General features: G+C 54.7%; 3 protein-coding genes across 3 annotated transcripts; 2 read left to right on the forward strand and 1 right to left on the reverse strand.

Annotated features, from left to right (window-relative positions):
* Nucleotides 1-1,274: 1,274 nt before the first annotated feature.
* BKA78DRAFT_295973 (uncharacterized protein) lies at nt 1,275-1,586 on the forward strand (the record flags this gene model as incomplete). The annotated part of the gene is made up of 1 exon (XM_066886548.1): nt 1,275-1,586. One exon carries the CDS (start codon nt 1,275-1,277, stop codon nt 1,584-1,586), a length of 312 nt encoding a protein of 103 aa, XP_066744805.1.
* Nucleotides 1,587-4,775: 3,189 nt separating this feature from the next.
* Nucleotides 4,776-5,934, forward strand: BKA78DRAFT_142394 (uncharacterized protein). Its single transcript, XM_066882796.1, has one exon. It carries the CDS (start codon nt 4,898-4,900, stop codon nt 5,891-5,893), a length of 996 nt encoding a protein of 331 aa, XP_066744806.1. The 5' UTR covers nt 4,776-4,897; the 3' UTR covers nt 5,894-5,934.
* BKA78DRAFT_142395 (uncharacterized protein) lies at nt 5,935-6,756 on the reverse strand. Its single transcript, XM_066882797.1, has one exon. The coding sequence runs from the start codon at nt 6,548-6,550 to the stop codon at nt 5,975-5,977; it is 576 nt and encodes a 191-aa protein (XP_066744807.1). The 5' UTR covers nt 6,551-6,756; the 3' UTR covers nt 5,935-5,974.
* Nucleotides 6,757-22,599: the final 15,843 nt, after the last annotated feature.

Below are 22,599 nucleotides of genomic sequence, written 5' to 3' on the forward strand. Positions count from 1 at the left end.
GATATTTCAGCATACGCGCGCGTTGACTTGACTTTCGCCGGGGCTTACGTCTATAGACGTAACGCTCCTCAGTGAGCCGTCTCAGACGTCTGAAGTTGTTGCTACATGTCCCGATTCGTCGTGCGTCAATTGAAGGTCGTTCGTCTGGGCTTACGTCTATAGACGTAACGCTCCCCAGAGCAACACCTGTAGACGAACGAAGTTGCAGAATCACCGGATTGGGCGGGTTGCGATGCCTCAGGCCAGCCGCAATATCAACCCGCGCGTCCGTCATCGTGCGTGCCCGAGCTTACGTCTATAGACGTAACGCTCCTCAGTGAGCCGTCTCAGACGTCTGAAGTTGTAGCTTCATGTCCCAATTCGTCGCGCGGCCAATTGAATGTCGTTCGTCTTGGGCTTACGTCTATAGACGTAACGCTCCTCAAGGAGCTGCTGTTCTTCCAGATGTTTGAAGTTACTTCATGCTTTAGCTGCCTGTTTTGGTCGAGCTCCACCCAGAGATTTGAAGTTGCAGAAATTGCAGGATCTGGCCGGCCACGATGCCCCAGCATCGCGCGTCGGCCACCACTTGCGCAAGTCGTCTTAATCGATCCCCTCGGTGGCTCGTCTACCAAGGTTTACGTCTATAGACGCAAGAATCCCGGCGTTTGGATTCGGCAGTCGACGAAGCCGGCCGCATTGCCATGCGTTGATATTTGCCTGGGTTTACGTCTATAGACGTAACGCTCCTCAGTGAGCCAGACGTGTGAGGTTACTGTTCGATGCTGCAATTGCCTGTTTTTGCCGAGCTTGAGCCAGAAGTTCGAAGTTGCGGAAACGAGAGGATTTGGCAGTCTTCGGCCATTGCTTCAGTCGCGAAACTCTCCCGAGGTCCTGCGTCTTGCGTCTATGGATGTAGTACTTCTCGGCGAGCTTTGCTCTGGGCGGTCTTTCGCACAAGTAGGACGCTTGTCCGGCTATGTTGCGGTTTGGATGGTTAGGGAGGTATCAGCAGACGCACCCGTCGACTTGGAACTCGCCCAAGATGTCTGAAGTCATGGCTCCATGCCCCAATTCGTCGTGCATCAACTGAAGTTGAAATTGCGTCAATATGACCTTACCCCTTTCAGCGATACATGTATGTTTTGCCAGGATACCGCCCCCTTACCCCCTACCCTACCCCTGGGAGCCCCCTATGTGCATGTATCTCGATATTTAAAAAAGTTCTCCGGCCAAAGTTCCATAGACGTTTGAAGTTGCAAAATCCGGACTAACCTTTTTCGGACATCTTAGTCATGCCCACCCATTCCTGCCCACGCCTGGTCGCCTGCCCTCCCGTCGTCGACAGTGCCACCTCCTCCTCCGCCCAAATACTAATAGACGTTCGACGTTGGAGTGCCTTCAAGCTTGTCCTCTTCGGACGTCTCGCCGACGTTTACGTCTATAGACGTAACACTCCCCAGCAATGCCTCCGGACGTTTGAAGTTGCAGAATCACTGGATCGGGCAGGCTACGATGCCTCAGGCCAGCCGAAGTACTACGCGTCAGCCGTCACTCGCGCAACTTTCGCCTTGTGTGAGCTTACGTCTTTAGATTTAATGCGTTGATGAATGCATTGTGGGAACAAGCAAGCATTGCATGTCGTACCAACATGTAGTGACACCACGTCCCTAACTCTGCCCTCAGCAGGCAGAATTTCTCTTTTATGAATAGCGCTGTTTAACGCAACTTGAAACGTCTGAAGAGCTACTCGCGATGCCGATTAATTGCGGCCGAAAGAGAGCTGCAGAGTTGAAGATTGGTGGGCAGGAGCTCGCGACTTCCATTCACCACCAATCGCCCAATTAGGCAAGAGGTCTGCAACTTCAAACGTCTATGAAAGCCCACCCTTTTTTCAGCCTTGTGCGGGAAGTTATACAGCCGATATTTGGCTTTGATTATTTGCAGGTAGGCAGGTAGCTGCCCACCAGCCAAATAGCGTGTTGATGCAGACACTTTTAGGTGTCTGGAATCTTTCTGCTTGCGGGCTCATAGACTCGCTTCTCATCTAGAGCGGCGCTCACGGACTTCTGAAGCTGCGATTGCTAGCGCTCATCCGTCCTACATCAATTGGCGCTTCGTTCGTCTGGGCCTGCGTCGACAGAAGTGACGCGCCTTGAGAGCCACGCTTTTCGATGTCATAAGGTGCAAGTCGATGCTTGCATTGCCTGGTCTAGCCGAGCGCCAGCACGAAGTTTGAGGTTGCAGCGCTCGCAGGGCTTGACGGGCCATGGCCAGAAGTCGCGAGACATCGAAGCGCGCATCAGCCCATCTTTTGCGTAAATTCGATGGTCGACGTTCGTCGCGAGGCAGCTCACAAGCACTGCGTACTGCCCACCGCGAGGCTTCAATGACCTCGCAAAGTCCGATGGCATCGATTTTCGAAAACCACCAGTAAGAAAGGCATGCCCTCATTTATCACGAAGTAGTCCTTCAAAATTATTGTGCGTAGAGCAAGACAAAAGAATCAGCAAAAAGTTGCAAAAAGAAATCCGACGGCCCCTGGAATCGAACTCAGACCTGGGCAAAAAAGCGAGCCACCGTCTCCCCGTAGGCGCCACTGTCACTTACCCAGTCCGCCAGGGGGCCGATGACCCGATGAAAGTAATCTCGCTCAAACAAAATATAAAGTAGCCACCTGACGAGCAGTTGAGGGCTGCGGCGGACCTACCGGAGCGGTGACCGGCAGATCCCCTTCCGCTCATGGACGTCGGGTGGCGCTTGCCGGCTAGCTACATCCCCAGGCAATTGAAGATGTAATCTTTTGCCTAGATTGGGTTGATAGCCTGCCATGGTCTGGTTTCATTCAGATGTTTGAAGTTGCAAAAATCGCCGGACTTTGCATGTCGAACATTTGCATGTCAGCGGAGTAAATTGAAAGCCTTGACCGCTCAATGAAGGAAAGACTAGCAAAGTCCCGATGTTGAGCGCGAAGTGGGCGCGGATCATGGGGTGATGAGGAAACGTCTGGAGAATATGGGAAAACGAGCAATTTTGAAAGTCATGTTTTTGTTCGTGTAAATTTTGAAGCTCAAAATCTTTCCCCAAAAATACGCCGCCTCTACTCAAATAAGCCTATTGGCAACCTCAATTACATTGTTTGTTCTTTTAACACCATTCATTGTGTGTGGCAACAAGGCATATCCACAAGCACCAAAGCACAGCTTTGAGCATCACGACCCACGCTTGTACCTTGCCATCTCGTGAATCGAGGCTTGGTCTGCTGCGCAGAATGGAGGCCATCGCGAAGAAAAGTTCAAAGAAACATCTTTTCAATTGACATGAGCTGTATCTCTTCTATTTATGCCCTGAGTCTCCATAATTTTTGAGCCTTTCAACTCTTCATGCCGCCACAACACACCCTCGGGTGCCATCCATCCCTTTCCAAGACCTCCGCACGACATCTTCACGCTGTACATACAAGTCGTTGGGTAATGCTGCACTGGATGACAACGCGTCGGGTGATGCTGCGTTTAGTGATGTCGCGCTGGGCGATGGTGGGCTGAATGGCGCCACGCTGAGCGACGACGCGCTGGATGACGCTGTGCTGGAAACCGCGCAGGACGACGTGATGGGCTCAGGGGACAACTCGGTGACTGCAGTGGTGAACACGAATGTCCAAGGACTCCACTAAAAAGTAGGGAGGATCAGCTATTCAAAAGGTAGGGTCAGTAATTCAGACGCCGCCGACAAAGGGCTCCCGCCAACCCGGAGCATATTCTTGGAGTGACTCGAGCATGTCGACGTCCCATGCCGCGACCTTCGAATCTAGACAAATGTCCGCAACGTGCAATGGCGACTAATCGGCAGGTGCACGACGTGCCTTTGGCTTCGGGCTCAGGCTGAACGTCTGCCGCCCGGCATTTCCCTCAGCGCGCACTGCCTCGACAAACCTTCGCCGCGTTGTATGGTGTGCGAGTATTGCGGAAAGAGCTACTCATCGGCATAGTCGTAGAAATTTGGCGAGGTTTCCCGTCGTGTGCGCCGCTGAGGTGTCTCCGAAACATGAGTCCTCGCATCCCGGATCGAACTGGGAATGGCTTTGATTGTTGCGAACCGCTGCTGGACAGGGAGCTGTCGCGCCGTGAGCTTTTCTTCTAATACCCGCTGTAAGAACGACTTCTACGAGACTGAGAGCGGCGACGATGCGAGTGAGACATCTAGTCCGTGCAGGGATCAAGTCCAGGGCTCGGAGACAGGCGATGGTGCGAGCGACACCATGGACGCTCGTTGTAGGAATGAGGTGCTGCGAACGAATCGTCGACGTTGCGAGCGAGACCATCGGCGCTCGTTGAAGCGTTGATTGCTCTGGAAGTGGAAATCTCGTGAGCGGGGGCTCGGACGGTCGTCGAAGCGTTGGTGGGAGCAGGTTCGGTAGCCTGGCGAGCGAGATTATGGACACTCATCGAGGCAGTCTCTTGACGGGGCCTTCGCGAAAGGAATTCAAAGTCGAGGTTGATTTGAAGATGGCCGGGTCTCCCTGGGACATTGTTAGCTGCGAGTCAATGGGAGGGCCAAAAGCGGGCACACCGTGTGGTGTTGCTGTATGTCGGATGGAGGAAGCTGATGCGAGGATGAATGGTGAGGTGCGGTGGCCGAATGCTTCTTGCTCGCAGAGCAGGAACGACTTGCACCCTCTTGCAATCGGCGCCGGCGGAGCGTGTTGAGGCCAGCGACTGGAGTGAGGCGTCGCGGATACGCTCCGCCGTCCAAGACAATTATTAGAATCAGGGACAACTCTCTCCCGCTGCTACCAAGACATGTCTGTCCTCTCCTTTCGCGCCGAAAGGTCAAAACCAAGCCAACCGCCGGAGATGCCTGGGCGCGCTACGGAGAGTCCACTTCTTTTGTTTCCTTTCCCTTACCTTGTCACGATTTCATGATGACCATGTTCAAATCCCTTCGTTCTATTTTCAAAAAGCTGAAAAAGAAGTGCAAAGCAGGATGCAGCAACTTGGCAGCGCCCGACATTGAATGCCCGTCGACTGAATTCACGAAACCATCCAGTACCGCCGGCAGCTCCTCGCAAACACGCATCATACGCACATTTGAGCGGCCGCGTCCGCTGACCTCGAAGCACTTTCATGTCTCCGCCAACGCCAACAACGCCGATGCAAACAAGCCCTCAAATGTACCAGCCGAGGCCGCCTACACTTTCGCCGCATCGCGCATGATAGCCGTTCAGAACGGCCCGCACGTCGCACCCGCCATCCTTCCTACCCAAGACTTTGTTCGGCATTTGCAGGAATCATTGCAGGCGAAAAGAACATACTTTTACCTCTTGGAGAGACATGAGTGCGCGAATAAGAAGGACTGCAAGCTCCTCTGGGACACGTGGGAGCGTTATTGCCGGCTGCGAGATGGAGTGGACATCAGGCTTGAGGAGGTGTGGATTGGGTGCGGGCTTTTGGACCGGCAGCATCGGCCCGAGCCCTACATATTCGAGGAAGATTTGTGGGAGGAGAGCGATGATAGCAAAGGAAAATGCAGCAAGGGCTGCGGGTACGGGAGAAACAAGGCAGGCGGTGCGCCAGTGCTGCCCGAGCTGTCGTTCCTGAAAGACGAGAGGCAGCATGAAGAGCAGATGGGCAAGCTGCCGTTCAACCCCATCTTTCCCGCGAGCGGAGGTGTCTTTGATGGAAGCATTGGGCGTGATGCGAGCCGCCTGATTGTGAGGAGAGCCGGAGGATCGGAGACGAAGATTCCAGGCTCAACCAAACAGTGCAGAAAACAAGAGAGAAGACTCCCGAAGCCATCGCAGCGAAAGCGAAGGGTACACTGGGACGAGCGGAACCTGGGTGAGTGCTCAAATTGGGCTTTGGAAAACGGCCAGCTGACCGGGTCGAAATTTGCAGCGCGAGTGGCAATGTGCTGATGGAAGTTGTTGCCACCGACATTGCCGTTTGGCAGAGCAAACGACAGCGTGCGACGCTCATCGCGAAGCATTTGACGAACCCTAATGAAAATCGATGACAAATGCCCGATGCTTGGAGACGCAGATGTGCTGGGAGCAGTCGAGCACATTTGTGCCGTGTGCTTTCGTACCAAAGCCTCGGTCCACGACAAAAGATGATGAAATTACGACTTGATATGGCGCATTCGGCTGGGAGCTGGTTGAGAATGGTTGGAGCAGATACATGTCACAAGGGGGCAAAGCTTCCAGGGGAGTCCAAAATCTTCGAAAATCCAGAGCAGGCGCTGTGTTGAAGTTTTTCTCTTTCCTTTTCAAAAGCTGTAGAACAAAAATATGAGGTCGATTTGACGTAAGGGACAGCAGCCTGCAAGAGGAGCAGTCTAAGCCGGGCGTAGCATTTCTCATCCCTGGAAAATTCTTGAGGCCGAAGATCTTGAGCCACACCTGCTCAACGTGGAAATGGTGCTTCAACAAATCAACTCGTGCGGCTGTGCGTGTGGCGCTTTGGCTCCAGGTGCGTTGAGTCGCTGGCTGGCGTAGCGGCTTCCTCTCGAAAAGGCTGTAAGCAAAGCAGCGTTCTCGTAGAGTTGTTGGTAGCGCATTGGCGCTCAAAATCATGTCATCCGACTTGGAGCAACGGGTAGGAATCGAAGGAGCTCCCTTCTCAGTGGGGTGAAGACGAAAGCGCCAGCGGCCGTGCAGGATCTGGATCAGCGCAATCTCAAGGGGTCATGAACGGAGCCACTTGCGATTGCTATTTGGAGTCATGGAGTCGGCAGCAAGGGAGAGCGACGAGGCGGTGGTTGAGATGAAGAGATGTCGTTTGGAAGGAAGAAGCCTTGGCCGAGGCTCAAGCCTTGCCAAATTCGCCAAGTTCGACTTGGGCCGTGATTATGTAAGACTGCCCCACGCCAGCCCTCTGGCTCTGCGCTTCTGCCTCTGACTATCCTCTCACCTTTCACCATCTTTGTCTCTTCAATTCAGGGTGCAATTGTTTGCCAACGAAACGCATTGTCCGACCCTGTCCTCGGTGATTGGGGCACATTCTCGAAACGGCCAATGGAGCGACAATTTTTCGTTGGCGCATTCTCAACCCAAACTTTCACGGCTGTCTACTGCATTCCGCCGTCAATCAAGGGAAATGGCCACCGCAAAGACCACAGAGCCTCGAAGGCGGCACGAGATGGCGTGCCGAACGAGGAGAAAGAGTTGCTATTGGTGGTTCTGTCGGAATACCTCTCACAGCGCAGGAGGCAAGGACTGGAAGAACGCGATGGGATTGTTTGTAAACGAATTTGCGCGTTGTTTTTCACAAGACTTCAACGCCGCTTCGCCAGTAAAGACATACGCTCTCTTTTCCGCATTGCCTCTGGCAACTTTTGCTGTCTCTTTCTCACCATTCGTTCGTTTTCCACGTCCCAAGTCTGTCGCTTGTTACACCAAGACCATCCGGATCCTTTCCTTTCCCCCAAACGCAAGAGATCCAGAGAGTCCAAGTAAGTATTCACAAAGAGATTGCTAACAACAGGTGGACATGATGCGAGGCGGCATCATTGCCGGCCTGCTGGCGCAGTCCGCCGCTGGCGGGCTGACCTGGCCCAGGGCACTCGTGCCCAAGGCGCTTGTCCATGATCCCGACTGTTTAGTCGAGATTTGGGAAGGTCCTACTGTGATTGAGCAGCCCATTCAAGTTGAAACTTCTCTCTCTCAAGCAACCGCCCTCACCATCACCGGCGGACCGATCATTATCGTTCCCGGCGCAACCCAACTCAACACCCTCATTACTGTCCTCACCACAACCACTGGTCGAATGACGCGGACTTTGACCCTCAGCGGGCCGGGTTCTGGCGTCACTGTCACGGTTACCCGAACGTCTGCGCCCGAGTCAGTAAGCTCGATAGTATCAAGTTCAGCATCTACGACTTTTACCTCGACTGTTTTTGTCACCCCCACGGAAACTCCTTCATCAGCGGCACCATCGACAGCGGCCTCTAGTGCGGCTGTATCCGCTCCGGGAATAACCACCCTGACCATCCCCTACGAATGCTCTGGAACTATGACTGGTCCGCGGACCACGACACTTTATCCTACTTCCTCGGGCGGGCAAACGACCGTACTTGTTGAAACGCCCGCCCCTTCGTCTTCAGGCGCTGCGGGTTTGGTTACTCTAACAATCCCTTACGACGGAACGTCGTTTTTGACCGCCCCGATCACCTCGACTATTTTCCCAAGCGTCTCAGGAGATCCTACGTATGTAATTGTGGAAACACCTCCTCCTGGCCAAACGACAGCTCCCGAGGAGGCCGGAATTACTACTTTGACGCAGGCGTACACTGGTACGGATTCCCTGACGGCGCCCTTTACGACTACCATTTTCCCGACCAACTCACGTGGCCGGACGACCGTACTGGTGCAAACGCCTCGTCCGCGCGGCTTGGGCGTAGTCTATGCCACGGAAATTTATTCAGGGACCGGGGTGCTTACTGGGCCGTACACAACGACAATTTACCCTACAATTTCCGGAGAGCCGACGACAATTTTGGTCGAGTTACCTGCCAGCCAAACAGCGACTCCAACCTCAAGCGCAGGAGCTCAAGCTGGCGTGACTTATGTTACCTTGCCTTATCCTGGCACGTCTTCTCTCTCCGCTCCTCTGACCTACACCATTCCACCGACTGCCTCGGGAGGATTGACGACTATCCTCGTACAAACGCAAGGCCCTTTCGCAGGCAGCTCAGGCCCTCTTGCGGGAGTGACGTATTTGACTCGCCCTTACACTGGTACCAGCTCGCTCACGGGGCCTATTACGTTTACAATTCCGCCTACGGCCTCGGGAGAGCCAACCTCAATTCTGGTCGAATATCCTGCCAGCGAAGCCGTCTCACCGAGTGGCTCAGCTGCCCAGTCACCCTCTGGAAGCAGCTCTGGCATGCCCTCTGCCGCGCCTTCAGGTGTGACGTACATCACTCGGCCTTATTCTGGAACTTTGTCACTTTCCGCGCCCCTGACTTTTACTTATCCACCGACGGCCTCGGGCGACTTGACGACTATCCTGATCCAGGAACCAGCTACTCAGGGAGCGCCTGGGAGCAGCTCTGGCATGCCGTCTGCCGCGCCTTCAGGTGTGACTTACATTACTCAGCCGTACACCGGAACATCGTCCCTTTCAGCGCCGCTGACTTTCACCTATCCGCCAACAGCATCGGGCGAATTGACTACGATTGTGATCCAGTATCCGCCATCTGCGTCGCCTACTGGGTCTCTTTCGGCACCTACGTCTCTGCAGCCAAGTGGAAACTTTTCGATTCCTTCCGGATCAGTTTCCCCCAGCTCAGCAGCCGAGTCTGGAAGCGCATCAGAGCCATTTACTTCGTCTGCATTTTCGCAGTCAGGTGCAAGCTCATCCTTGATCGCCAGCGGAAACTTCTCGACCCCCTCTGGCTCCATTTCTCCTGGCTCCACACCGGGTTCAATCACTTCGCTGGAGAGTGGCAGCCTTTCGCCTTCGTCGATGAGTTCGAGCGCCGAGGAGACTGTCACGTACACGGTTTATTATTTGAGCGGTACAACGACGGCAACTCTGCTTCTCAATCCAACGGGCCGTGGGCGCCGCAGCATTATTGTCGGTATCCCGTACAATGCGCTCTACACTGGCCCCTTCGATCCCATTACGCAGACAGCGGCGTATGACGGGACAACTACCCAGACCATTACACTTTTGCCTGCGTCTTCGGGCGGTCTGGCTGTTATCGTGGTCGAGACACCCGCCGTGCAGCAAACTGCTTCAGCGCCAACGGCGAGCATGACGTCTCCTAGCGCCAGCAGCTTCGCCTCGACCCCGCTCTCAAGTCTCGCTGGAAATAGCTCTTCTCCTGCAGTTTCTCCCTCAAGTGGCAGCTCTATTCTCTCGTCGCAAGCTTCCGAAAGCACTTCCAATACTTTCCCTCAAGTCACTGCGTCATCCAATTCTTCTCTTGCGGCATCGACTTCTGGAGCAGCCTCCTCAGCCTTTCCGAGCTCTCTCGCAACGAGGTCTTACCTGGGAGGCTCCAGCACTACGACATTGCAATTTGATCCTTCTCAAGGTGTAACTGATGGCCCGTTTGTTATTGCTCCAGCCACTGGCGTGTTTACCGGCCCGTTTGTCTCGCAAACATTGACAGCAGGCTATGGAGGCTCCACGACTCAGTTCATCACTCTTTTGCCTTCAGGTACGGATCCTTTCGGGACCCTGGTCCTGGAAACGCCTTATCCATCGGCTCAGCCATCTGCGAGCGCCACAAGGGCCTACGTTGGCGGAACTGGCACCAGCACTTTGCAACTCGACCCCATCGCCGGCGTCACCCAAAGCCCCTTTGTTATCGCCCCGGCCACCAGTTTCTTCACAGGTCCAGTTGTTTCCCAGACTTTGACCGCAGCGTATGGCGGATCGACGACTCAGACCATTACGCTCTTGCCGACGGGTACTGATTCATTCGGAACTATCGTCCTTGAAACGCCCTCATCGTCGCCTCCTTTGACGACGAGCCCACCTTCGAGCATTGCAACCAGGCAGTACGTTGGAGACACGACATCTGGAATCTTGACACCGAATCCAATCTCAGGGGTGACTCAAGCGCCCATTGCCCTCGATCCAGCAACGTCGCTTTTTACTGGGCCCGTCATTTCGCAAACTTTGACAGCCGCATATGGTGAATCCACAACGCGGTTGATTACACTTCTTCCGACAGGAACCGACGTCTTCGGAACCGCCGTATTAGAAACTCCAGCCTTGACAACAAGCCCGCCAACAAGTATCGCAACCAGACAATACGTCGGGGACACGACATCTGGGATCTTGACCCCGAATCCAATTTCAGGGGTCACCCAGGCGCCTCTTGCTCTCGACCCTGCGACGTCGCTCTTTACTGGCCCCGTAGTCTCGCAAACCCTTACTGCCGCGTATGATGGATCCACAACTCGATTCATTACACTTCTTCCCACAGGCACAGAGGTTGCTGGAACACTGGTCCTGGAGACTCCTGCGTTGACGACGAGCCCGCCAACAAGTCTCGCAACGAGGCAGTACGTAGGTGACAGCACGACTGCGACTTTGACACTCAATCCAATCTCTGGAGTTACCCAAGCGCCCTTTGCAATCGACCCTGCAACGGCAGCCTCGTTCACTGGGCCTCTTGATCCTCAAACTCTTACTGCCGCGTATGACGGGCCGACAACTCGATTTATTACCCTGCTTCCGACAGGTACGGAGGTGGCGGGAACACTGGTGCTGGAAACTCCCGCTTTGACGACGAGCTCGCCCGCAAGCATTGCAACGAGGTCTTATTTGGGAGACTCCTCAATCCAAACTTTGACTCTCAGCTCAGCTTCGGGCGCCTCGGCGACCTCTTTTGTCATTGACCCTGCAACCGCTGCCTCTTTCACTGGTCCGGTCGTCTCTCAAATTTATACCATTCCTTATGATGGGCCAACTACCAAAACCCTTACCCTTCTTCCGACAGGAACCGACGTGTTCGGAACGCTTGTTCTGGAGACGCCAAGACAGCCAAATACGCTTACTTCGCTGCCGACCAGGTCATACGTGGGCGGCTATGGCACTCAAACATTAACCCTGAGCGTAGGCCCATCAAGTACTCAAACTTTGGTGGTGGACCTGGCTATCAGCGCTTCATTTACTGGTCCAGTTGTCTCCCAAACCTACATAGTGACCTGGAATGGGAACTCTACCCGAACCATCACTCTTTTGCCTTCAGGGACAGATTTGGCGGGAACTGTTGTGGTAGAAGAACCAGCACTCACGAGCGGATCATTTTCGAGCATGTCGAGCGTCTCCAGTCCGTCAGGAATCATTTTCTTGACCTCTGCGTACACTGGTGCTTCTCCTATTACGGCGCCTTTGACCTCGACAATTTACCCGACTGCTTCTGGACAGCCTACTGTCATCCTCGTTCAAACGCCCGCTTTGACGTCGCCCCCGCCTTCAGCCTCAGCCTCGCCTTCAGGATACATCACGAAGCCTTACATAGGAGACAGCGTGACCCGGACTTTGACCGTCACTCCAGTCTCAGGTCCTCCGACTTCGTACATTTTAGATCCTGTCACCGGCTCGTTTACTGGCCCGCTGGTCTCTCAGACCATTACAGCCGGTTATGAAGGCTCCACAACCCAACTTCTAACCATTTTGCCGACTGGAACCGAAGTCTCAGGAACGGCCCTACTTGAGACGCCAACGTTTGCAGCAAGCTCGAGCGCGTCTCTGGTTACAAGCGCTGCGACGCGGCAATATGTTGGCGGCACAAGCACTGATACCCTGGTCGTTAATCCTTACCCCGGGCTCACGGATAGCACATTTGTGATTTATCCAGTTACTGCCACAGCATACACGGGAGCTCTTGCTTCGCAGACTCTTACCGCGTCCTGGGACGGGCCGACGACGCGGACTATTACTCTTCTGCCTTCGGGAACCGACATATACGGAACTCTGGTTCTTGAAATTCCCGCAAGCTCTTCTGCGTCGGTCTCTGGAAGCGCTATTTCGTCATCATCGTCTCTTTCTGCAAGAATTACGACCAGGACGTACTGCTGCGGAACGAGCACAAACACCCTATCATTTGATCCCTACTTTGGTGACACTGACCCGTCCCTCGTTGTCGTTCCTGCAACCTCGGTATATACGGGGACCGCCGTGGGCACGTTGACAGCAATCTACGATGGCTCGATCGTTACGACAATTACCTTGCTTCCAACTGCATCAGATGATTATGGAACGATAGTGGTAGAGTCGCCGTCGCCGATGAGCACGTCCGCTCCAGCTGCTTCAGAATCTTCCACGGCAGCCCCCAGCGGCCAGCCGTACATTGGCGGGACGACGACCGCTACTCTGTCCGTGGATTATTACCCGGGGCGCACTCAAGCTTCGCTCGTGATTTACCCAACCACGGCGAGCTTTACTGGGCCCGTAATTTCGCGGACATTGACCGCAGCATATGACGGCTTGACGACGCAGACAATTACCCTTCTGCCCATCGGCACGGACACATCTGGGACGATTTTGGTGGAGACACCTTCATTTACTCCAACTGTGACGCCAATCACCCAAACTCCGGGGGCAGAGCCTCTGGAGACGAGCTCTTCTGCCAGTGGTATTTTGGCTTCGCTGTCGAGCTTCTTCGGGCTCTCGTCAAGCTCGCCGAGTGAATCTGCTGCGTCTTCATTCGCAAGCTTTTCGACCTTTAACGCCTCTGGAAATGCGTCAACCCCGGTGACGCCGATTGCATCTTTCCCGTCGTCCGAGATTTCTAGCATTCTCTCCGCGCTCTCCAGCATCAGCTCTCTACCAGCAAATGCCTCCGAGTCCGCAATGTCTTCGCTTAGCTCTGAAGCTTCGTCTGTCTTCTCGTCTCTGCCTTTTGCAGTTGTTCCGTCGGATCTGTCAGCGCTCGCGACTTTGACTGCTCCGCGCACTGCATCTATCCGACGCACGCTCAACAGCCCGATTGCCAAAGCCCTTTACGCACTCGCCGATTTGGACGATCCGGAAGCTTCCAGCATCATGTCGGATATTCTCGGTCTCACCTCCGTCGACCCTGCATATTTGGCCTCTGCAGAGGCAAGCATCATCTCGGCCATCCAGGGGCTGCGTTCGAGACTTCCAGCTGCAAGCGTGTCCGAGATCCTGTCGGACTTGTTGACGCCAGCCACTGCAAGCGCCTCGCCTACTGAAAGCGGGTCGAGCTTTTTGCAGCCTTCTTCCGCTGAGCCTGGCTCTCTGACGGCTTCCTCTGGAGCCCTATCCACTCAGCCAGCTACTTTGACTCTTACTTCTGTGTATTCCGGCAGTGTTGTGACTTCGACCACGCTGTTTGCCTCTGCCACGGGCGAACCAGACACCCTCGTTATACAAATTCCTTCGAGCTTGGCTCCAAGCCAAGTCACCATCACTTCTTTCTATACAGGACTCACGCCGACCTCGACGACTTTGTACGCGACTGCAAGCGGCCAACCCGACACAGTCTATCTGCAGCTCCCAGCCTCCGCTGCGACGTCCTCGGGAGTGCCCAGCGTCGTTACGCGCACGACTTATTATTCCGGATCTGCGCCAACGACATACACTCAAAGCGCTTCGGTCAGCGGAGAGCCCGACCAGGTCGTCGTCGAGTTGCCTTACTCCTCTGGTGTCATTACGCGAACGACTTATTATTCTGGATCTGTGCCAACGACATACACCCAAAGCGCTTCGGTCAGCGGAGAGCCCGACCAGGTCGTCGTCGAGTTGCCTTACTCCTCTGGTGTCATTACGCGAACGACTTATTATTCTGGATCTGTGCCAACAACATACACTCAAAGCGCTTCAGTCAGCGGAGAGCCCGACCAGGTCGTCGTCGAGTTGCCCTTTTCCTCTGGTGTCATTACGCGAACGACTTATTATTCTGGATCTGTGCCAACGACATACACCCAAAGCGCTTCGGTCAGCGGAGAGCCCGACCAGGTCGTCGTCGAGTTGCCCTACTCCTCTGCTTTCCCTTCGAATTCTTCTTCGCCTGCTCAAGGCCCGGTCACGCGCACAACCTATTGGACTGGCCTCACGCCCACTTCATACACTCAGACTGCGTCAATTAGCGGCCAGCCTGACACAATCGTGGTAGAATTTCCGTTCCCTTCCTCTGGATTCCCATCCAACTCGACAGCCCCTCCTCAAAACATCGTCACGCGTACCACTTACTTCAGCGGCCTGTCGCCGACCTCCTACACTCAAATTGCGACAATCAGCGGCCAGCCAGATACTCTCGTTTTGGAGCTGCCGTTTAGCTTTAGCCCCTCAGCGGCGCCATCTGGCCAGAGCCTCGTGACGCGGACGACTTACTGGAGCGGCCTCACCCCAACCTCCTTCACTCAGAGCGCAACAGCCAGTGGCCAGCCAGATACATTGGTCGTGGAGCTGCCGTACGCTTCGAGCGCTGGACAAAGCCTGGTCACGGTCACGTCCTTTTACCCAGGGGCTACGCCAACTTCCTACACCTTGAGCGCGTCGGCGAGCGGCCAACCAGATACCCTTGTTTTGGAGCTTCCTTACGCTTCGAGTGCTGCACAAAGCTTGGTCACAGTCACGTCCTTTTATCCAGGGGCTACGCCAACTTCCTACACTTTGAGTGCGTCGGCGAGCGGCCAACCGGATACACTCGTTCTGGAGCTCCCTTTCAGCTCAGCCCTTCCCTCCAGCGTCCAATCGCCGAACCTCGTGACATCTACGAGTTTCTATTCAGGCCTCGTACCGACTTCCTTCACTTTGAGCGCCTCGGCGAGTGGCGAAGCCGATACCCTCGTCATTGAGCTCCCTTACAATTACTCAACGCCGCTTGCCAGCACCGCGCGGAGCACTCGGACGATAACTTCGTTTTATGGAGGCAGCGTGCCGTTTTCGACGACAATCTATGCTACGGACCCAAGCCAGCCAGATACTCTCCAGATCAATTTGCCGACAAGCTCGAGGACTCAGAGCACCATCACCCGAACCTCTTTCTACAGTGGAAGCGTCCCAACTTCAACCACAATTTATGCCACGGACCCAAGCCTGCCAGATACTCTGCAAATCGATCTTCCTTCGAGCTCGAGGACTCAAAGTACGGTCACCCGCACCTCTTTCTACAGTGGGAGCGTGCCGTCCTCGACCACGATTTATGCTTCGGACCCAAGTCAACCAGACACTATCCAAATCGATCTCCCTTCAACGTCGAGGACTCAAAGTACGGTCACCCGAACCTCTTTCTATGGCGGCAGCGCCCCGTCTTCGACGACTATTTATGCTTCGGATCCTAATTCACCGGATACTGTGCAAATCAATCTCCCTTCAACGTCGAGGGCTCAAAGTACGGTCACCCAAACCTCTTTCTATGGTGGCAGTGTTCCGTCTTCGACGACCATCTATGCTTCGGATCCAACTCAGCCAGATACCGTCCAGATCGATCTTCCTGAGAGCTCAAGGACGCAGAGCACGCGCACTGTGACGTCCTTCTATGGCGGCAGCGTTCCCTATTCAACGACTATTTATGCTTCGGCTAGCGGCGACCCGGACGTCGTTTTGATCGAGCTCCCCTCAAATGCAACGGCGCAAAGCTCTCTTGCCTCGACTTCTCCTCTGCCATCGACGGGACCGGCGACGCGCACCATAACGACTTATTACAATGGAACGACGCCATTTTCGACGACGCTTTTTGCAACCTCGCCTGGTCAAGAAGATACCCTGATTGTGGAGCTTCCGTACAGCTCTGCAAGGAGCACTCGTACCATCACGACGTTCTGGACCGGCAGAAGTCCAACTTCGACAACGATATTTGCCTCTGCTTCCGGTCAAGCCGACACATTGCTCATAAATCTCCCCTTCGGTGCGGCAAGCACGCAGACTTTGACGTCCTTTTACAGCGGAAGCGTCCCAACTTCAACGACCATCTACGCCTCAGCTAGCGGAGATCCTGATACTCTGCTTTTGGAACTTCCGTCTAGTCAGAGCGCTGCTCCTGATGTCACTTACTTGACAGTCCCGTACACTGGCACCGCGTCGTTGACTGCTCCGCTCACAAGCACATTGCCGCCCGCTTCTTCTGGAGATCCTACGACTATTCTGATCCAGGTTCCTTCAAGCAGCACTCCGTCGCCTGCGGGTGGAATTACAACCCTGTATGAGACTTATGCAGGCTCCACGCCAACCACATCAACTTTCCTCCCGAATCAGTCTGGCGGCAGGACGACGGTAGTAATTGCCAGCCCTCAGCCGACTTCAGGTCCAATTATCCTTACGGAAGTTTATGATGGTTCGACAACAACAACCTCAACGATTCCTCCGACGTCCTCAGGCGGCCAAAGTACATATTTGGTTCAGGTCCCAGTCTCGGCCTTGCTGAGTGGTGTCACTACATCGGCTTCGGGAACTTTGACTTTGACAACTTATTATGCCGGCTCGACACCGACCGCAGTCACCCTTCGACCAAGGCAGCCAGGCGGTCCGACTATTGTTGTTTTCCACCAGCCGCAGACTGCGCTCTACCTGCCCACGGCACCAGCCGAGGCGACGGCAACTCCCACTGGGTCCATCAGAGGCACGCTGACCTTGACCTCGTTTTACAGCGGATACACGCCCATGTCTCAGACTTTCTATGCCACGGATGGCGGCGAGGACACGGTACTCATTCAATTGCCCTCTGCTGCGACAAGTGCCGCATCACGAAGCACCGAAACTCTGACTTCCTACTGGTCCGGGGCAACCCCGACCTCGTCGACAATTTTTGCTACTGGAACTGGTCCCGACTTGATCGTAATTCAGTTGCCTACAGGTTTCCCGCTCCGGAGCACGCAAACTTTGACTACCTATTGGACTGGCAGTACGCCGACAACGCGGTCTTTCTCCGCCACAGCTAGCAGCGACCCGGATCTTGTTGAGGTCTTGCTGCCAAGCGGTTTCCCACTCCGGAGCACCCAAACTTTGACTACCTATTGGACAGGTAGCACGCCGACAACCCAATTCTTCTCTGCCACAGCCAGCAGCGACCCGGATGTCATTGAGGTCCTGTTGCCAAGCGGTTTCCCGCTGCGGAGCACGGAAACCCTAACGACCTTCTGGACAGGTAGCACACCGACGACTCAATTTTTCTCTGCCACAGCTAGCGGCGACCCGGATCTTGTTGAGGTCCTGCTGCCAAGTGGATTTCCGATCCGGAGCACGCAAACCCTAACGACCTTCTGGACAGGTAGCACGCCGACAACCCAATATTTCTCTGCCACAGCCAGCAGCGACCCAGATCTTGTTGAGGTCCTGTTGCCCAGCGGGTTCCCGCTGCGAAGCACAGAAACTTTGACGTCTTTCTGGACTGGTAGCACGCCAACGACGCAATTTTTCTCGGCAACAGCCAGCGGCGACCCTGACCTAGTAGTGATTCAACTCCCATCTAGCCTTGCGCCGCCAACGCGAAGCACGGAAACCTTGACTACTTTCTGGACAGGAAACACACCCACGACCCAATTCTTCCCCGCCACAAACAGCGCCGACCCAGACCTGGAAGTCATCCAGCTTCCATACAGCACTCTCGCTCCGCCTGCCAACACAAGCGCGCCGACCGGCGCCAGCTCTGCCCTGGCCGGAGTTACCACCCTGTATGTCGGCTATGCAGGCAGCACCCCGAGAACTCAGACTTTCACTCCAAGTTTGTCCGGCGATCTCACGACAGTTTATATTCAGACGCCTTTCTCTTCGCCAGCGGGCCAAGTGACCATTTCAACCGGATATTCAGGCAGTGTTCCGACGACCCTGACCTTGACCCCTTCTTTCCCTGGCGAATTGACAACCATCTTGGAGGAGTACCCCTTCCCTTCGCCTTCGGCAGCTGGCGAGATCACTATCACGAGGGAGTACGCAGGAAGCGTGCCGTCTCTTACCACGCTCATTCCCTCAGCGTCGGGCGATCAGACCACCGTCCTTTACCTGGTTCCCTCGTTCCTCCCGGGCGTAGTGTCCATTACTTCTGGCTTTTCTGGCAGCGTGCCTTTCTTGACGACTCTCACTCCCGCTTTCCCTGGCGACCCAACGACGGTTCTCTACCAAACACCTTTTGCCTCGACTGCGCGTTCGTCTCGCTCTCAGAGCACATTGACACTCACGTCCTATTATTCCGGGGCAACCGCGTCGTCTACGACAATTTACGCGTCTTTCGAAGGGGATGCCGATACAGTGCTCCTGGATCTTCCGTTCAGCTCCGCATCGCGTACCCAGCTCACAACAACATTGACGTCTTTCTACACAGGAGTAAGCGCGTCGTCTACTATGATTTACGCGTCTTCTGGAGGAGACTATGACACGGTGCTTCTGGATCTTCCCTACAGCTCGGCGTCTCGCACCCAGCTTACTACGACTCTGACAAATTTCTATGCTGGGTCAACGCCCTCATCTACGACAATTTACGCGTCTTCTGAAGGAGATCCCGATACAATTGTTTTAGATCTTCCTTACAGCTCGACTCCTTCCGCAACCCGGAGCACCACAACTTTGACAAATTTCTACTCGGGTGCGACGCCGTCGTCGACCACGCTTTTTGCCACTCAGAGCGGCGAACTCGACACGCTGATTCTGGATCTTCCATACAGCTCAGCATCTCGCACTCAACTGACGACGACGTTGACTTCTTTCTACTCAGGCGCGACTCCCTCTTCGACGACGATTTTTGCGTCTTCAGATGGGGATTACGACACCCTGATTGTGGATCTTCCTTATAACGCAACGTCTTCTCCGTCCCGGAGCACTACAACTTTGACGAACTACTATTCAGGGACAACTCCATCCCTCACAACTATTTTTGGTTCTGTCAGCGGAGAACCCGATTCTGTGGTTTTGCAGCTTCCAACTCCCGCAGCCTCGGGCGTCACGTCGCTGACAATCCCTTACACTGGAAGTTTCCCGATCACAGCGCCTTTGACTTCAACTCTTTTGCCGACAATCTCTGGAGATCTTACCACCATCCTCATCCAGACGCCTTCGAATCCCGAGATTACTTCACTCACTGTCCCTTACACGGGAAGCGTACCGATCACCGCTCCTTTGACTTCGACAATTTTGCCAACTGTGTCTGGAGAGCCTACCCTTGTCCTCATTCAAACGCCAGCTAATCCCGATATTACGTCGCTCACTGTACCTTACACGGGGACTGTGCCAATCACCGCTCCTTTGACTTCGACAATTTTACCAACTATGTCCGGAGAGCCTACTCTAATCCTAATCCAGACGCCAGCAGCTTCAGACTTGATCTTTTCGACTGTGCCGTACACTGGTAGCATCCCGATAACGGCCCCGCTGACCTCTACGATCTTGCCGACTGTATCTGGTCGGCCGACCGTCATTTTGGTACAGACGCCGCGTCCACGTGGTTTGGGCGTCACGTCCCTTTACGTACCGTATACGGGAACGGAATCGCTGACTGCACCGCTTACGAGCACAATCCTACCGACAAACAGCGAAGATATAACCACAATTTTGATCCAGACGCCCGCGTCGGAGGCCCCAACCCCAGGCGTAACGACTTTGACCCAGGCGTACACTGGCTCCCTGCCCATCACCGCGCCTTTGACTTCAACTCTTGCTCCCGGAAATTTGGGCGGCTTGACTACAGTCCTAATCCAGGTCCCGAGCGCGTCGCCGACCTCTTCACCCATGGGCGGAATTATTACCCTGACCGAGACCTATGTTGGATCCGTTCCATTGACTTCGACTTTCCTTCCAAGCGAGTCCGGTGGCCGGACCACCGTCGTGATAGCCAACCCTCAGCCAACAACTGGGGCTATTTTGGTGACGCAAGCATACGATGGGACGACTCCGACGACTTCGACTATTCTACCGACTTCCTCTGGTGGATTAAGCACAGTTCTCGTCCAGGTCCCTGTGACAGCCTTGTTTTCGAGTCTTCCCGCGTCTGCCGCGTCTGCCTCAGGCACAATCACATTGACGACAAACTATGGAGGATCCACCCCGACTGCGGTCACAATTCAGCCGACTGTGCGTGGCGGACCGACGCTCGTCATCTTCCATTCGCCCCAGACGGCCCTGTACCTCCCGACTGCAGCTCCAACGTCTACCCGTACCATCACCTCTGGATATTTGGGCTCGGTCATCAGCACTACCATCCTCAGCCCCGGCGCCGCGGGCGATCCGTTTACGGAATACATCTTGACCCCGTCCAGCAGCGAGGCAGGAGCAACGACCATCTACAGCGGATATTCTGGCCTTGTTCCCATTACTCAAACATTCGTGCCAACTGCGGCGGGTGACTTGACCAGCGTCTTAATTTTGACGCCATTCAGCGAGCCGCTAGTCTCCGAGACTTCTGCGGGTCCCGGCGAGGTGACCATTACCAGCGGTTATTCAGGCAGCGTGCCATATTTGACGACCCTTGCCCCCGCCTCGCCTGGAGATCCAACAACGGTGCTTTACAACACGCCTTTTGGAATTCCCTCAAGCGTGTCGACTAGGGGCTACTGCTGCGGATCCACAACGAATCTGGTATCAATCGACAATGGGCCGTCCTTCGTTGCCACGCCCAGCACGCCTCCGCCGTTTGGTGGCGAATACGCAACTCAGACTTTGACTGGCGCGTATGATGGCTCGACGACCCAAACAGTCCGCCTTTTCCCCACTGGTACTGATTCTTTGACGACGTACCTGGTTCAAACGCCATTCTATGCGCCTACGTCGCCAGCGTCTACCGAGATTTCGAGCAGCCCCTCGACAACTACAATTACTTCTTACTGGACAGGGGTAACGCCTTTTTCGACGACTCTTTATGCTACAGCGGATGATGAGCCCGATACTGTCTTGATAGATCTTCCATCCACGGCTTCTCTGCCTCTGGCAACTCGCAGCACCATCACCCTCACCTCCTACTGGACAGGGGCAACCCCAAGCTCGAGCACCCAGTTTGCTACTGCCGACGAGGACCCAGATACAATTTATATCGATCTCCCTTCCACGGCTGCTTTGTCGGCTACTCGCAGCACCATCACCCTCATCTCCTACTGGACAGGGGCAACCCCAAGGTCGAGTACCGAATTTGCCACAGCCAGCGACGCGCCAGACACAATCCAGATCAATCTGCCGTACCCAAGCACGCCGCCCGCAACAATAACGCAAACTTCTTACTTTTCAGGCACGATTCCATCTTCGACAACTCTGTACGCAACGGACAATCTGTCGCCCGACACAATTCAAGTCTATCTTCCTTTCCCAAGTTCTGCGTCTGTTTCAAGCGCCCGCAGCACGATCACGCGCACCTCCTACTTTTCAGGCTCGACTCCATCTTCGACGACTTTGTACGCAACGGACGATCAATCACCGGACACGATCCAAATCGATCTTCCTTTCCCAAGTTCTGCGTCAGTTTCAAGCGTCCGCAACACCATCACGCGCACTTCTTACTTCTCCGGCGCGACTCCGTCTTCGACGACCTATTATGCAACAAATGCGCAAGATGCGGACACGGTACAAATCGATCTCCCATTCCCAAGCTCCCCGATTTCTAGCACTCGCAGCACCATTACCCAGACTTCCTTCTACACGGGAGCGACGGCGTCTTCGACGACTCTCTTTGCCACAGCTGTCGAAGACCCAGACACAGTTTTGATCAATCTCCCTTTCTCAAGTTCCGTGCTCATTTCGAGCGCTCGGAATACCGTCACGCGCACGTCCTACTTCTCAGGAGCAACCCCCTCTTCGACGACCCTCTTTGCCACGGCTGGTGAAGACGACACGATTCAAATTGATCTCCCTTACCAGACGACGACCCTTTCCTCCTACTATCCTGGCTTCACCCCGTCCCTCACCACTCTCCCGGCTGGGCCAGATGGCTTAGTCTCAGTCATTTACCAGATACCTTCAGCTGCGGCCTCCAGCTCCCAAATCTCGGACGAGACAACGACAATTACGAATTTCTACACGGGAGCGACGCCATCATCCACAACAATTTACGCCACTTCGCCGGACGATTTGGATACTTTGTCAATCGATCTCCCGTACCTTACAACGACCCTCACGTCCTATTACTCTGGCTTCACCCCGTCTCTTTCCACTCTCCCAGCTGGACCCGACGGCGTAGTCTCAATTATCTACCAGGTACCTTCAGCAGCGGCCTCAACCT

This window comes from Phyllosticta capitalensis (assembly GCF_038381095.1).
Source record: "Phyllosticta capitalensis strain CBS 128856 chromosome Unknown BKA78scaffold_5, whole genome shotgun sequence".
Classification (NCBI taxonomy): Eukaryota; Fungi; Ascomycota; class Dothideomycetes; order Botryosphaeriales; family Phyllostictaceae; genus Phyllosticta; species Phyllosticta capitalensis.

Excerpts from the sequence above, each read along its gene's own strand:
- BKA78DRAFT_142394 (XM_066882796.1), top strand. The coding sequence starts at position 4,898 with ATGATGACCATGTTCAAATCCCTTCGTTCTATTTTCAAAAAGCTGAAA.
- BKA78DRAFT_142395 (XM_066882797.1), bottom strand. The coding sequence starts at position 6,550 with ATGATTTTGAGCGCCAATGCGCTACCAACAACTCTACGAGAACGCTGC.